General features: G+C 40.1%; 1 protein-coding gene across 1 annotated transcript; it reads left to right on the plus strand.

The window, feature by feature from the left end:
* Positions 1 to 829: 829 nt before the first annotated feature.
* Positions 830 to 17631, plus strand: LOC147638212 (tetraspanin-8-like). Its single transcript, XM_086798754.1, has 4 exons — positions 830 to 874; positions 958 to 1086; positions 16635 to 17093; positions 17242 to 17631. Exons 1-4 carry the CDS (start codon positions 830 to 832, stop codon positions 17542 to 17544), a joined length of 936 nt encoding a protein of 311 aa, XP_086654880.1. The 3' UTR covers positions 17545 to 17631.
* Positions 17632 to 18048: the final 417 nt, after the last annotated feature.

An 18048-nucleotide genomic window follows, 5' to 3' on the forward strand; every position in this document is an offset into this window, starting at 1 on the left:
AAAGATATTTTTTTTAAAAATAATCCCCGCCTATTTGTACGAAAAACCAAATTGTATGACACCACATACATCCACACGTGGGATCATAAATGTACACGTGTATTCACACATGCGGTGGCCACACACGTGTGACCCCACGTCGACATGTGGGTTCCCATGTGTGGGCTATTTCACACATGCGAATCGCAGGTGCATGTAAATGGCATGGCCATGTGGTGTCAGTACCATTGCCATTTGGCCTCACGATGCTATAAATATCTGGTAAATTTGGGAAAAACATTTTCACCTCCAAGCTGCCCATTGCCACTGAGATGCCCTTTTTACCCATCCCCGTGAGATGCCGTTTCCCCCCTAGCCCTCTAAGCTGTGCCCAGCCCCCTTAGCTACATCCAGTAGCATTCTTGTGTCCCATAATTTTTCTCAATCAATTGCAAAAAAACTGCACGAATAGGTGGTTTGGATTGTAGTATTCGCCCTGTGTTTCCAACTCTCCTTGTTGCCACGCTGCCCTTTGCCCTCTTCTCATCTAGATGCCCCTAGCCTCCTCATCTACATCCAACAACATTCTTATGTCTCGTATTTTTTCTCCATTAACTGTAGAAAAATGGCATGAATAGGCGGATCCTGGACGTTCAGATGGACGTTCAGATTGTAGTATTCGTGCCTTGTTTCCAACTCTCCTTAGCAACCGAAATCCTATCTTCTCTTGTGCTACACCGTGCTAAGGTTATTTAAAGGTATTGTTGATGGAAACTTTCTACTTGGTTGTCCCACCTACCCCTATAGTTGCACCCAGGAGCATTTTTGTGCCCCCACAACTACTCCATCAATGGAAAACAACGTGAATAGGGGGATCCTGATCAATTGGATTGCGGTAATCATGTCATTTTACCAACACTCTCCTTAGCTATTGAAGTCCTTGCTGTTATTGTGTGCTCATAAGCTACAACCTTGTAGGGTTCTTTAGAGGTGCTGTTGGCCGGATTCAAGGTTTACTACATAGAGATGGGTTCAAGTGATGAAGGTGTTCCTGTGACAGAGGAAACACCAATAGAGAGACTTTTTTACTTGCTACTGATTGTGCAGGTGCACAAGATTTGTTTGAGTGCTATAGGGAATGCTTCAATGAAAGATTTGAAATTAGTTTAGTGATTGAACACTTCAAGGAGTATTATGAAGAGAAAATGCAAGCTTTCTTTGCATTGAAAGATGACACTGCCATTCTATCTGAAGGTGTGAGGTTTGATCATCTTAGCATGTTGTCACATACATCTTCAGAGAAGGCCAGATTGCAGAAAAAATATGACATACTTCTTGACTATGTGAAAGTCACTATGGCGCATTACAGATTATATAGTAAGAAATGCAGGTTTCTTCAGCATCATGTGGCTTTTCTTTTCTATCTTCATGCAAAATCAAGAATTGAGGATGCTGAAAAGAGCAGTCTTCATAGTTCTAGTGTCTAGCCTGTAGCATTTCTAGGGGACATTCAAAATGAAGAATAAATGCATGATGTAGAAATGGTTATGGATAAAGAGCACGAAGAAAGAATGAGCAAGGATTTTGATGCTGTAAATTTTAAAGCAAGTTTAATTCTTCCATAAGAAAAGAATGTTTCTATAGAGTATTCAGATAAGGATATCCTTCTCCCATGCTTACCATTGTTTCCACTAAAGGACAATAGAAGGTCTGTACAAATAGATATCCATAAGCTCTTGAATATAAGGGAGGACTATTGTCTTGGTGTAATAGCAGATGGATGCCAAGTTGCATCAAATCTTTTAGATCCAAATGCCACTGATGAATTTTCAATGCTTGATAGAGAAGTAGCCACAGTGACAATTTCGTCCGTGCACCTAAGGCTATAGAAATGTGTATAAGAAAGTTTGAAGAACAAGAAAGCACTCTTCCCATAGAAGAATAATTTTTGGCTATTCAAGAAAGCATGGGAATCTCTCATATGGGAAGGGAGCATCCAAGGATTCCATGCTTAGAAGGAGAGATGCCTCTACAAGGTTCAATTGACTTATGGGAGGATAGGCAACGTTGATGATGAGAACAAAAACAATACATATAATAATAAATTCATAACATTTTTTAATATTTGTATTGTTGTAAAGTAAATTTTTTCTGTTTATAGCTTGAGATAGTAGATAAAGATGTATTCCTCGGATGAGGTGGAGGTAAATGAACTTTTTTTGGCAGAGACAGCCCTCAGCCACTATATTTCAAGGATACCTTCAGGCGTGTTGATCATTTACCATTCAAAATATTCAGATGATCCACACATTCAATTGATGCCCTTAAAGGTTCTATCTACTTAAGATATGGAAGGATACAACAACATGCAAAAATGATAATTCTAATAGAGAAGCAAGAAGCTATACATATTTTTAGATATGCACCAGGGTTGTGCGCATTGAGGGCGGGGTATTTTTTGTGTTATGCGGCTATGCAAAGGTGGTTCCTGATTTGAACACCCATGCTTTTGGAGGTTATCAATCCAAAAGCTATTAAGGTATAGAGGAAAACTACCCAAAGAACATGAGGCTAAACAGTTATCCTAAGATGAGGGCAAACAACTGCCCAAAGAAAACCCCAAAAAGGAGAGGAGTCTCTTTTTAGAAGTCTTTTGTTACTTATATTGAGAACAATTCGTATTACAATTTGTGTCACTTTGACTTTTTCTCCTTCTCAATCACCATCCTTCATAAAGAAACGCTTTATTTAGCATGATAAGTGTTTATAATATATTGATGCTAATAACAATGATTGTTTTTGTGTTGTATAAACTAACCTGATTTTTTAAGAATTTCATTGTATTGTTACATTTGCCTTTGGAAGAATGTGTTGAAAATCTCTTGTACTACATTTGTTTTTTTCTTTTCCGCTACCATGTTGAGTTGTACAAAAATAGTTGATACATGCAGCATAGTGTGATTTTCCCATGCCTTGAGTATTCCATGTAGTAAGAGACCCTTGGTTCCTCACAAAGTATGGGCCATGTGCAAACAAAAAATATGCTTTACATATAAAAAAACATATTAATAATCATTTTATATCATATTAATTAGTAAATGTACGAATTACATGAAGCAAAAAGTCTTACTAGGTAGAAGGTTATGTCCTTGTTCTCCTAGCAGACAATTGTTTCCACAAGTGTCTTGATTGCTATTTCAAATTGACCTGCGTAATCGCCTTTAGTCTTTTTTTTTGCATAAGAGTTTTATAAAATTATTAAGCTTTATCTAGATCCTCATACGAATATTTGTCATCCTTGGATCACTAGCTTGGTTAGTTGTGTGCTCGCATAGAGATTTCCAACATTCCCATACTGTTGTAACTTGTTTGTTTTCATAGTTTGACAAGAACCTCCTAGCTTTGGCTCCTCCCATTTACACATCTGCCAGAACATCACCAGTGGTACCTAATTTCCTGTCATCCTTTTTAAGTTGCACATGTCCACCATGAAAGCCCATGTTAGAGAGTAGAATCTCACATTGCTCTAAACATGTATTCAATAGCTGTAATGGCAAAATGGAATGAGCATAGTCAAGATGCAGCTTAATAGCTTGTCCACTATTCTAATTTTCGCATGTAAAGTAAAAATGTGAAATCTCTCTAGCTTTATAGGAAGTATGAGATCCCAATTGGGATCCTCATATGCACAATACATGGTTCACCCTTGAATTTGGTTATTTTTGGTGACTTTGCCTTGCTTGTGGTCTTTGATTTCCCTTTAGCCTTGGTCTAGTCTTTATCACCACTTACTTCACCATGGCTGATTGGACTATTCTTACATGTATAAATAAAGTGTTCCAGCGTGTCTTGCAAGGATTCTTCGACAATATCCTTCCATAGCTATTGTAAATTACATTTTCCTCATATAGAAATAATTGTCACCAGTGTTGACGCTTCATCAAACACTTCAATGTCTATGACTTTGTCGTCCATTACACTTGCGGCTTCCTGATCCATTGGTACCAACTCTCCATTGATGTAATGGGACCTGCTATATCAGAAGGACAAGATAAAAGTCTGAGTTACAATCATGTATCTCATAACTACTCTCTCCAGTGCAATGTTACAATGTATATCGTCGAAAACTTTACTCGGCCATCCTTCATCAAGAAGTCTTGCTAAGAGGAATGTGTCCAAATCTTTGCAGACAAGCATGGTTCTCGCTATCTTCACCTGAAATAAGCTAAAAAGTTCCACAAAGACAATAATTGGTTAGGTAAACAATAATTTTTACTACACGAGTTGGAATACTTCCTCGTAGGGAGCGTTGCATATCCTTGAAGAGCTTGCTCTTTGCTGACTCCATTACACTGAGGGGTCTGGGATAGGCCAATCCATGTAGTTCCACTCAACTTGCAAAGGTAGCTCTTGAAAGTGGCCACGATTGTGTTTTTTGTTTAGCAGATGGTAGAAATGATCATAGAAAAAGATTCTTGTATCTACAAGGCTTTTGTTGCTCCTTCCCTCATACTGTAGCCAACCAATGTGTGCGTGAACCACATTCATAATTCCAATGATGCACTGAACTGCCTCCCACTCCTCATATGATGAGGGATACACATTTGCAACCATAGACATGGACAATTTACACAGTTCATTAGACCATTATGAGAAAAGTAGGTTAACAAAGCACATGCAGAAAAGCTAAAAGCTCTCAATGAAATAATCATCACGAACCAAACAGTGATACAAAGAAGCCAAGAAACAATATCACGACTAGAAAACCAATTACAGGATGCACACAGATTGGCAACACAACAGGTAGTTCAAATTACTGACACCAATCAAAGAGAAGCTACTGCCAGAAGAGCATAAGAAGTGGCAACAAGAAGATTTGAAGCACTCGATGCTGAATGGATGATCAAAGAAACAACCATTTCTATAGAGCTCAACAATGCTAATATCCGCATGCAAGAACTAGCCTACCAACTAGTCACACAGGAAAGGAGTCAAAGACAGGAGCCCACAAATGACTTACGTACCCTCCTTGAGCACGCCTCGGAATTAGGACAATTTCCAGTAACTCCTCGGGCCCCTTCTCAAACTCTTACCGTATTTTTGTCTACACTAACACTCTCATGACTTCAATATTACATTAACTTAGCTGAAGATATAGGTTTAGGAGAATTAACCCTTATTAAACAAAATACCGAGCGCGATGTTGAGCCAACCATCATTATGGGCAATTTGAGGGGGGATCTGATATTAACTAACCCACAAGATATCTTCTTTTATCCTTTGCATCCAATAGTTTTAACCTCCGTAGTTGGTGTCGCGTCCTACAAAATTCAGAAATTCTGGACAACAGGGTGGTCGACAAACTTGACTTGTTTGTTCCATATGACATACCAGAAACACCAGCTAACTACGAGGTTGTGGCTAATACTTATCAATGGGTAATTAGTCACGGGTGGTTAGAAGTATATAATACCCACCAGCATTTAAATCTTTGTGGGTCTACCTTATATCAGTGGGCATCCTTAAGCTATATACTAATTAATATCCATAAGCATTTAGAAGCTATGCTTGCTACCGTAAGCAATAATTTTGATGCAACTCACATAAATTACCCAGATGTGGATAACAAAGAAATCCGTGAAATTCAAACCTTTCCACCCACCCCCTAGTTTAGGTCACCGTGAGGATGAGGATCTATCTTCTTTTTTCAAAAACACCTACCCTGTGTATACTAATATCGCCAGTAGGCTTCTTGATACCTATCCAAGCACACCTCCTACTACTTCTTCACAAGGTAGATGCATCTACTCTTCCTTCTCCCCACCAGAATTAGAATTTCCCACTAGCACTCTCGCCGTCGAGGAGATATTGGCACCTGTTCCATCTCCACCAAGGCAACCTGAGGAGGGACGTAATCTGCCTCTAGTTGATAATATTACATCTTACGCTAACAGTAATGTTTTGGATTCCATGACAACTGCAAAATATGAACAATAATTCATATAACAAGGCAATCCACTGTTAAAGCCAGAGCTTATGTTCAATGCCCTGATGCATATTACCCTGTTCAATCCTACAAGCAAGATTCTCCGAGAGGCATATTCTGTGGTCATCCCCACTTGGCAACATTATGTGCCGTAGCCTCTCCGGGCCAGTCATCCATAATTACAGGAATTACTACCATCGACTGGAGAAGGAACATTATGGTCCAATGTGGCAAAACACATGAAGCTGGCAAACCCCCATCTCTCAGACTTGTTGGAAATTTGCCTGGTCACATTTATGGTCAGTTATTACAGAAGATGGAGGAGGAAACATCGAGTGCACACCACAGGTGGATACACTACCATACGCACAAATGAAGAGGCCCCACAACTGTAGGATTTTGGAGTGCAACCTTCATGGAGAAAGGAATTTCTAACAGTCACTGAATACAGGAGCATTTACATGAGTGCACCGACAGCATTACGAGTGGATCCACTATACATGCCTATCCTCAAGAGGAGGTGGACACCGCTGGAGTTTTCAAGCAGCAAAAGAGAGGGATTCTCATATCTGCTACAATTTTTCAATATTTAACCCAGCAACATTTGCCAATATTCAGGCACAAAGACAACTACTTAGTTCGATCAATATACCAATTGTAGCGAGTGTTTGGTTCATGAAGTTATTAGTGGTTCTGATAGATCAACCTAGAGAACCTTATGATGGCTACAAGGCTCAACATCTACAGTTTGACATGAACCAAGGGCCAAGAGACAGAGGTATAAGGATATATTACCATCGTCTAAGATGTTTGCCAGGATATATGCACATAACATTTGAAGACATGATCGACATTGGGTTCTGGAAGTCCCATTCGGCATTCCGGCGCACACTCAGGAAACTCCAGTCTCGCCACCGCAAATTCTATCGCCCATCTTCAGACATCGGTAACAAGTTCTGAGGACATAACCTACTTCAGGAAAGGGGGAATGTTAATCCCATTTGGATTAACACCATGATTTTCAATTGAGGACATTAATAAGTGTTATATAAAGGCACTATAAAGGTTGTACATTATGAGACATTGGCCACCCAAGGCCTAGTTAGTAAGTTTTGGGTGCCCAAGTGTGAATAAGGGCCAATTGTATATAAGGTATTTTCTCATAATTAAAGGACACAATCCCCTTTGTGCTATTGAGAGCTCTTCCTTTGTACTTGTGAGAGAGTGAGAAGTGAGATCATTCTAGCATTGTGCCTCTCTCATGTTTGTGTGTTTATGCTTGTATGAGAGAGTGAGAGATAGTGTGATTGGGCTATGTGATGGTGTGAGCAACTCCATGGTGACAGTGAGGAGGTGGAGATTGGATTTTTGAGCATATATGCAAGCTTGGAGGCTTCAAGAGACATGAGCTCAAAGCATTGGTAAGTACCCCACGACTGTTGTGTTTCATTGCTCATCCATTAGGTGAATGTGTAGAGTTCCCTCTTGAATATGTGGTTTAGCATAACAAGGAGAAATTTCATTGCCTCTAGTATATATATATATCACGCCGTGATTCTAATGAGACCAGTAGTAGGCTGATGTAGGTGAAGACCAATAGGATAGCAATCAAAGTGGTCCTGGTGGTAGTTTGAAGAGCAATAGGAGAGTGACCAAACTGGTCCTGGTGGTAGTTTGAAGACCAATAGTAGCTGGTGTAGGTGCAAAGAATAAAAGAGAGAGCAAATAAGTCGGTGCGCTTGGTCTTTCCACATACGGGTAAATAATTTTTCTTTAATAATCCCCACCTATTTATAGAACTAGGAGAATAAGACATGTGGCATATGGAAAACCAAATTGTATGATGCCACGTGCATCCACACGTGGGAGCATAAATGTACACGTGTATTCACATGTGTAGCGGCCACACACATGTCACTCACACGTGACCACACATCGACATGTGGGTTCCCACGTGTGGGCTATTTCACACGTGCAAATCGTAGGGTGCAAGTACATGGCGTGGCAATGTGGTGTCTGTACCATTGCCATGTGGCCTCACAACACTATAAATATCTAGTAAATCTGGGAGAAATAATTTCACCTCCAAGCTGCCCATTGGCATTGACCTGCCCGTTGCCATTGAGCGCTTTTTGCCCCCATCCCCCTGACCTGCCCTTTTTCCCCAGCCCCTTGAGCTCTGTGCCCAGCCCCCTCAGCTATATCTAGCAGCATTCTTATGTCCCAGTAATTTTCTCAAAAAAAAACGGTGCAAATAGGTGGATCTTGGTGGTTTGGATTGTAGTATTCGTGCCGTGTTTCCAACTCTCCTTGCCACAGTGCCCTTTGCCCTTTGCCCCTCCCTTAGCTGCCCTTTGCCCCCAACCCAGTGAGATTCCCCTAGCCCCCTCAGCTACATCCAACAACATTCTTGTGGCTCGTATTTTTCTCCATTAACTGTAGAAAAAAGGCATGAATAAGTGGATCTTGGTCATTCACATTGCAGTATTCATGCCATGTTTCCAACTCTCCATAGCAACCAAAATCCTATCTGCTCCTGTGCTACACCCTGCCAGGGTTATTGAGAGGTATTGTTGACAAACAATTTCTACTACTTGGTTGTCCCACCTACCCCCATAGTTGCACCCATGAGCATTTTTGTGCCCCCATAACTACTCCATCAATGAGGAACCCAGAATGGAGGAAGGGGTTACAACCAGAGAAGAAGAGGGTAATATAGCCAACTTGGTTGTAGAAGTTGAGGACCAGCTCTATACCAAGAAGGACATAGAGCTAATGATCAATCACCCTACATTCCTACTAGATATGGAGCTCTTAATTACACAAAGACACGTGGAAGCTACTATTGGGGAATCCCACCAGGATACCACAATCGGACAAGTCTACAAACCTGAGATACCAAGAAGAGCCAATATGGGTAGGAGACGAGGTCTAGGAAGGGGGGAACGATCCAACCATGGACCTTAATGGAGCCACAAGGACATACTTGTTAAATATTGCTGCTGAGATGGGTAGGGGGATGGTTAGGGAGTTGGGTTCTACTTTAGAACCTTGACCTTCACAAATGAAGCCCCATATCATCTCAAAACTTGTTCAAAAATTCTCTGGGGATGGAGATCCTATTCACCATGTAGAGATTTTTGAATCTACATGTGAAACCTGTGGACCATGCTTTTTTGTGACCTTAGAAGGATAAGCTCATTAGTGGTTCAGAACCCTTAAGCCTGAGGACAAGGTTAACTTCACTAGGTTAAAAAATATTTTTGTGCCTAGCTTTGCACGTAGTGGTGATAGGTGGAGCCCTGTGGCCCCAACTACATAACATCAAATAGAAGGAAGATGAGTTTATGAGAGACTGTGTTTCTCGCCTGAAACGCTTGAATTCAAGATGCAAAATTCGAGAAGATTGACCGACGATCAATTGTTGCCTTGTTTCAGGAGAGGGGTTAGGGACCATAAAATGCATGATTACTTGGTACTAGCCCGGCCAGCTACCCTTGATGCATGTTGCAAATTGGCAATCGAATATGAAGATAACATGTTAGAATTGCCACAACCTGAGGATGTTAGAACATCGGCAGCAACCATGACTTCGCGTGTCTCAAGTCATCAAGAAATTGGAACTCGAAGCAAACAAGTCGGACATATGACTGTGGATGAGCTCAGCAATGCTATATTGGGAAAATTAAAGGTAAGGGAAGGAAGAGAGATGTTGGGCCATGGGCATAGTCACCTTTATCCCCCGAAGGGAATCGGTGTGGTGCTCCATGTGCAGACTAAACCATACCACCACTGAATGTCCGCAATTACGGGCAAGACCATTTCTGTATTGTGCACAGAGTAAAATTGGGCAATCATGACACATCATCGTGTAGATTTCCAAGGTTTCAAAATATAGCATAACTACAAACAAATAGAGCCCTAATGGCTTTGTCGGCACCACGTGTGAAAACCACTGCCACTGCTGTACAACACTGCTGTACAACCCAACCTTTCTTACTTACCTAAGGGGATGTTCCGGGTACAAGACGCTTTGCCCTTGCCACCACCAATTCTACTGCCACAACCACCACAGGCCAAGATCAATCAAGTAGTGATTGAAGAGCCATCAGAAGATATTGAACTGGTACGAGAACTAGAATTTAGTGGGGAATACTATGAGGATATGGGTGATGTCATGCCAGAGTATTTGTCCTATAGAATAACAAGCCAATACCTGTGTTTCAGGCCACGGTACAGCGGAAGGGCAAGGAAATCCACTCAAACTTGAGACGAGGACCTTTACAATGCTATGGTTGTGGTGGGCCACATCGAGTAGCCGAATGCCCAAATAAGAATATGACTCATACACACCAACCACAACAAGTAGTGACCACACCCAATGACATGCCAGTGCTCACTTGCACTAAGTGTGGAATTGATCATCTGATTAAAGATTGTCCCTATCAAGCAAGCGGTTCAGCTTCCACTCCTAATCAGGCCACCATTCATACACCATTAGTGTACAGTCTGGGAAGATCACACCGATCAATGTCTTAACACGAGCTCAAGATCAGTTAGGTGACAAAGGGAGGAACCGGACGGATGCTACTATTTCCAAATCTGGTCGTAGGAGAAGAGTGAAGAATTAGGAAAAGGGATCCACACAATCAAAGGAAGAGGGGGGTCAAGGGATTAATCTGGAATGGTTAGACCGGGGAAAACAGGAGAAAAACCAACAACCCTAAGGGGGGTTGGTGAATATCCTAATGTTGACGAAGAAATAAGGAAGTTAGAAGATGCCAAGGCCCTAGTTGAAAAATACCAACAAATTTATAAAGCTGAGCCTAGGCCCAGCAGAGTAAGGAAGCACAAAAGGAGGCAATAAAAGAGAAGGCACGACAAGCAACTAAGGTAGCAAAAGTAAAATATCATTGGAAGGGAGGAATCTAGAGAAAGACACCCTTAAAGAAAACCAATACACCCAAACTTAGAAAAACAGGACACAAAAATTGCAACAAAGCTTTAGCAAAGGCAAAATGTGAGGCCAAGAAAATCATGGAAGAAACAAAAAAAGACAATCAAGACAAAACGGATGTACTCTCAATGCCTAACCATTTCAAGAACTATACAATTAATGATTGAAGAGTGGCCCTATTAAACATCCACTAGGTTAAGAGAGGAAGGGCTGTCGACATCATACGATGGCCCGATAGAAGTCAAGGAGGTTGATATTACGGAATCAGGGGAAGAAGCAAGATCTGTATATATTGCCACCAAAGATTTGACCTCTGCAGACGAAGTAGAGCTTATTGCTCTTCTCAAGGAATACAAGGATTGTTTTGCCTAGAACTATAAGGAAATTTTCAAGGGGTACCACCCGAGGTGGTACAACATACGATTCCAATTATGGAAGGATCACGGCCTACCCACAGGCAAAAACCATATACCAGATGAATCCAAAGTATGCAGCAATTGTAAAAGAGGAAATTGATTAGCTCATTGCTGCTAACTTTATCTACGAGATCGAACATATGGATTGGTTATCACCCATTGTGATAGTGCCTAAAAAGAATGGAAAATTGAGAGTATGTGTCGATCTTAAAGAAAGTAAATGCAGCCACTCGAAAGGACCATTACCCCCATTGCCGTATACCGAACATGTCTTGGAAAGAGTGGCTGGAAGCATACAGCTTCTTGGATGGGTTTTCAGGGTACAATCAGGTGTCCATAACACCAAAAGACCAACATAAGACTGCCTTCAATACTATGTGGGGAACATTTGCTTACAAGGTTATGCCGTTTCGGTCTTACAAATGCCCCGGTAACCTTTCAAAGATTGATGTGTGCACCGCTTTTAAGGACTACTTGCAAAAGTGGTTGGAAGTGTTTATTGATGATTTATGTGCACATTCTCAATGGGAAGATCATTTGAACTGTTTGAGGAAGGTGTTTTTGAACGTTTGCCGATTATATCGGATATCACTAAACCCTTTGAAGTGCCAGTTCTGGGTCAAGCATGGTATGATACTAGGACACATAGTCTTAAAAAATGGCATATCCACTGATGATAGCAAGGTCAAGTTGATCTTGGAACTACCACCGCCCACCAACTACAAAGGTGTGTAAAGGTTTATGGGTCATGTGGGTTATTATCGATGCTTCATCATATTTTATGCGGAGATAGCCAGACCCTTGTATAAAGTGCTCATTGTCTTTGAGTGGACCAAGGAGTGTCAAGAGGCTTATGATCGTCTGAAGAAATCCTTGACAAGTGCACCCATTTTGCAACCCCCCAATTGGGATCTTATATTCCACATACACATCGATGCGTCAAATTTTGCCATTGGTTACGTGCTAGCCCAACGTGGTGAATTCAAGCTAGACTATCTAGTTTGCTTTGCTAGTCGTCAATTGAATGATGCAGAGGTGAACTACACCACTACCGAAAGAGAAGGATTGGCCAGCATGGTCTATGCAGTCAAGAAATACCGACATTATCCCTTGGCTAACAAATTCATATTTTTTGTGGACTATCAAGCTTTGCTATAGCTGGTCAATAAACCTTGCACCACAGGAAGAATCACATATTGGCTACTATTGTTCTTGGAATTTGACTTTACTGTCACAGTAAGAAAGGGAAAACATGTGTTGGCCGACCACCTCTCTAGAGTTCCAAATGGAGAACCAACAATTGGTGTAGATGATGAACTCCCTGGAGAGAGAGAGAGAGAGAGAGAGAGAGAGAGAGAGAGAGAGAGAGGAGCAATAAAACTTACCTCTTGCCATTTGCTTTCTGGTTACGTGGGCGTGGATTCTCTGTCTGTGGGTTGGGGCATGGTTTCCCACTCGGGGGCTCCGCCTCGAGTGTCTAGCCACGAGACTAAGCTGGTGGTCATTCCGAAAACCAAAACCAGGAAAATTTCCCATGCCCGAAAAAACGGGGACGATTCCACCACACAAGTACTCACCCACCCATAATTGAATGCCTTTCTTAACTTTTGCTTTAGAATACAGATAGGCACATACTCCTCTTTAAACTTTAACTTATAAAACAATCCATTGACAAACAATTAGTGGTTACAAATGTCATAACTCAAAATTTTCATTCAATCCTTGTTTCTCAAAAACATGTATCACTCTGGACTCTGCGTTGAGACCAGAAGGTCAGCAACGAGATCCAGTAACAGATTACAATAATTTTCTCATCCATAATACATATATATATCTTCCACGACATATGCATGGGTGTCCTAAGCACCACGAGCCCGTGCATAGCCTGGTCAAAACCCTCCAGGATCCTCCTTAGGTGTCCTGGCACTTCACTCAGGGACCACTTCCTTGGCCCTTGCCCATCGTACACTGGAAGCACACCATTTTTCACCATACAGTGGTCTAGACCTGGGCAGGCTTTGTCGCGTGAGCTGTCCTTTGAGCACTCCCCCTGCGTGCTATTGCAACTGAACTTCCCTTAGAAAAACACATATACCAAATGCTCCCTCCAGCGTTCTGGCGTAAGACAGTCCTTTAAGAAAACACAGTTTCTATGCAAGTTTTGAGTTTTGATTTTCTTTTAAATACAATGAGTATATCTTAAATCCGTATCCCAATATTTCTAGATCACACGTCTAAAATTCCAATAGAATTTCTTGAATTCTGTAACCTTGATCCTCAGATCAGAATCAAGGGACTTAACTTGATTTCAGATTCGGTGGGTGATTTGAGTGAAATTTTCTTGAACTGGTCACATCGTCTTTTCTTGAAACTGACGAAGGAGATTAAGTCTTGGTCATAGTCTGATTCAGGGTTTGTGTTTGGAAAGGTTCTTGGTCACATCATCTTTTCTTGAAACTGATGAAGGAGATTAAGTCTTGGTCATAGTCTGATTCAATGTTTGAGTCTGGAAAGGTTCTCCTTGAACTATCTTTCCCGAAGGGTAATATTTCAATTACTACTTTACTGAATTTCATTCATTGAGTATTTTGCTTAATTGAATATAAAACTAATCATGAATTGCTATGAATAAATTAATCATTTATCTAAAATTTCGACTTCGATAGTTTTTCGAAAATCTTCTCATTACCATCCTAGAGAATATGAAACGGTAGAATTTTTTTTCACAGAGTATTTACTTATTCATTTACCAATATTCATGGGATTTAAACATAGGATTAAAGAGAACTCTTATTTTGATATAAAAATTCAGTATGTATCTATTTATGCATAAAACCCAACTTCTATGGACATAACACTTTTATATAAAATAAAATCCTATTATGCATCTATTTATGTAAAAATATCAATTTTGATGAAAGTAACACTTTTATAATAAAAAAAATTCTCTTATGCATCATTTTATGCAAAAAAATCAATATTGGTGAAAGTAACACTTTTATAATAAAAAAATTCTTTTATGCATCATTTTATGCATAAAAATCAATATTGGTGAAAGTAACACTTTTATAATAAAAAAAATCTTTTATGCATCATTTTATGCATAAAAATCAATATTGGTGAAAGTAATACTTTTATAATAAAAAACTTCTTGTATGCATCATTTTATGCATAAAAATCATTATTGATGAAAGTAACACTTTTATAATTAAAAAATTTATTTCCAATATGCATCTTTCTATGCAAAGAATTTAAATCTAACGAAAATCACTCTTTTATACTAAAAAAATAACCAATATGCATCTTTCTATGCATAGAATTTAAATCTAATGAAAATCACTCTTTTATAATAAAAAAATAACCAATATGCATCTTTCTATATGCATAGAATTTAAATCTAATGAAAATCACTCTTTTATAATAAAAAAATAACCAATATGCATCTTTCTATGCATAGAATTTAAATCTAATGAAAATCACTCTTTTATAATAAAAAATAACCAATATGCATCTTTCTATGCATAGAATTTAAATCTAATGAAAATCACTCTTTTATAATAAAAAAATAACCAATATGCATCTTTCTATGCATAGAATTTAAATTTGAATGAAAATAACACTTTTATAATAAAAATATTTCTACTATGCAATTTTCTATGCCTAGAATGAAAATAACACTTTTAGAATACACAAATGGTGGGGATTACTCTTTTTGAATAATAAAAGATAAAACTTATTTCACAAAATTTAAGAAAATTTTGCCATAACCTCCTTTGTATGGCTGACCATTTTTTAATTTTTTTTCTATCCTCAAGTTACTTAAAAATTATCCCAAATGGTTTAAAGCATTCTAAACTAATCAAATTTCACTTTTAAAAGAGAAACAATATGAAAAGTTTAATTCTAACAATTTGATTACTTATTTCTTCAATTTATCTCCTCCATACATTTGGATGAATGTGATTGGCCCCTCAGAACCTTAATTTAAAATTTTCAAAAAATCTGGACCCTTAGGATAAGGCCTTTTGAACAGATTATAATTTATTTCTAATGCACCTTTTGAAAATCTTTTTGAACTTCTGTTTCGGGGGAATTTATTTTAATAAGAAGATATATTTTTCCATCCAAAAAATATCTAAAATCTGAATAATCTCTCTCTAGAATATTTTCTCTCTCTAAGCCAAAATAGGTAGAAACAAGATCTTTTATTATTCTAAAGAGGGAATTGATTACAAGGGAAGATATTGGACATCTTGAGGGGCTGGGGAGGAATCTTACAGTGTTTATTGATGATTTATGTGCACATTCTCAATGGGAAGATCATTTGAACTGTTTGAGGAAGGTGTTTGAACGTTTGCCGATTATATCTGATATCACCAAACCCTTTGAAGTGCCAGTTCTGGGTCAAGCATGGTATGATCATTTTCATGTGCCTTCATTCCGGTGAGGACAACTTCCTTCAGCGATGTTTTGTTGAGATTAATACAGCACAAAGCTTTTCAAAAATTACTTAAGAAATTGGGTCAAGCATTGCTAATGCGTCACACAAGAGTTGGGGGCTGATTCGTTACCTTGCGACTCTAGTGCCACAATATTTGAAGCCTAGCTAAAGTGTCACTATTAGCAAAACTTCAACAAGAATCGAGGCTTTAGTGAGGTGGCCCATCAAATTTTCCTTCAAAGCACGCTATCTTTTGCAAAGTGTCTCATAAAAAGCCTTGGTATGCTGTGATAGTGATACTATTGTAGTGAGATTAATAGAGCACAAAGCTTTTCAAAAATTACTTAAGAAATTGGGTCAAGTATCATTTTCTACCTCAATGGCATAGACTACCCATTCCTTATTCTTGTTCTTAGTGCTTCACTATAGGAAAACCCATTTCCTTGGGGCAAGCGAGAGAATGCCCAACCTTCATCGTTAAAAAATTGAGGCGTGTAGGAAAGCACAACTCGAATTTTGAAATTTTGAAAGTGTGAGAATTGGAATTGACATCGTCAACGATACAAGGTCCTACATTGTACAGACGTTGGACTCTCTCTCTCTCTCTCTCTCTCTCTCTCTCTCTCTCACATAACACTCATCAGCTTTTTAAGTGTGGTTGTTTGACTAGCCTTTGCATCCCTCCACCTCCGCACCCACACCCACACATACAATCTCTGCTTGAACTCTACGTACGTTACAGCTCCTCTAGCTCTTGGAGATCACCTCTGCAAATTCAGCTCCATCTGTGATCGATCCGGCGCACTTAGCTAGCTTATAGCAGGTGCAGTGATCAGTTTGATTGAATCAAAGCAGATTACCGCCCTTCTCTCCATCCCCATATTAGGTGCCGGCATATGGCTTGCAACCAAGCACAGCACAGACTGCATGCGCTTCCTGCAATGGCCGGTCATCATCATCGGCCTGTTCTTACTGCTGGTATCTCTGGCGGGGCTGGTGGGCTCCTGCTGCCGCGTCACGTGGGTGATGTGGGTTTATTCCGCGGTGATGCTGCTCCTCATTGTGTTGTTGCTGTGCTTCACGGTGTTCGCCTTCGTGGTGACCAACGAGGGCGCCGGCGACGCCGTCTCCGGCAAAGGATTCAAAGAATTCCACCTGGGCAGCTACTCTAGCTGGCTGCAGAAGCAGGTGAACAAGGCCAGCAACTGGGACAAGATCAAGAGCTGCCTGGCCGACTCCAAGCTCTGCAGCCGCCTCGACGACGACTACACCACCAGCGCCGCCTTCTCTAGCGCCGACCTCTCCGCCATCCAGGTATGCAAGAAGGCCATCGGATTCATGGATATTGCTCTCAAATTAAGGGGCGCATTTGATCATAGTTCATAATATAGTTTTCTATTGACCGCTTGCTTTGCTCAGAATTAAAGCGTATACTTAATTTTCAATGTTGATGATCATGCAGTCCGGATGCTGCAAACCTCCCACCGCTTGCAATTTCACCTTCGTAACCTCTACCAACTGGACCATAATCGCAACCAATGAGGGCGCAGACGCAGATTGCCAAGCTTGGAGTGATGATGCCTCCCAGCTGTGCTACGCCTGCAACTCTTGCAAGGCGGGGGTTCTTCAAAACGTGAAGCAAGACTGGCGCAAGGTCGCCATCGTCAACGTCGTCGTGCTGGTGTTCCTCATCATCGTCTACAGTGTAGCTTGCTGCGCTCTCAGAAACGTGAGGAGAGACAAATCCTACGGTTATAATGCCTAAGCACGGAGTCTCTCAAGGTCATGTTCACAGTCCCACCATCTCTCGAGCCCATGCGTTAATTTTGTTTCTTAACATTTTTTCAGAAAACGATATCTTTCATAAAACGTGTGGTCATCATTAAGTCTCCATACTGCCGATTTAATTTTAATGATAAAATATGTGCTCCCATGATCGTTTATTATGTACCGATAGGTCTCCATGTTCCTTGGCATGGCAATAGGATTAAAAAGAGATTTGGATTTGGTTATATCACAAACATGCTATGCAATTTTTACTCCTTGGCATTGCAATAGGATTAAAAAGAGAAGCCTCAGCCTACACAGACACACATAGTACATATAATTCTTAACTCCAAGTCCACATATAGCACATAAAAAAGATTCTAAACATGATTTCAGGTGTGATTTGGGTGAAACTTGCAGGCTTAAGTGCTATTGTAGTTAGTACAAGAATGGTCGTGGCATATAGCACATAAAAAGGATTCTATACATGATTTCAAGTGTG

This window comes from Cibotium barometz, chromosome 5, assembly GCF_041138505.1.
Source record: "Cibotium barometz isolate CiBa-2024 chromosome 5, ASM4113850v1, whole genome shotgun sequence".
NCBI lineage: Eukaryota > Viridiplantae > Streptophyta > Polypodiopsida > Cyatheales > Cibotiaceae > Cibotium > Cibotium barometz.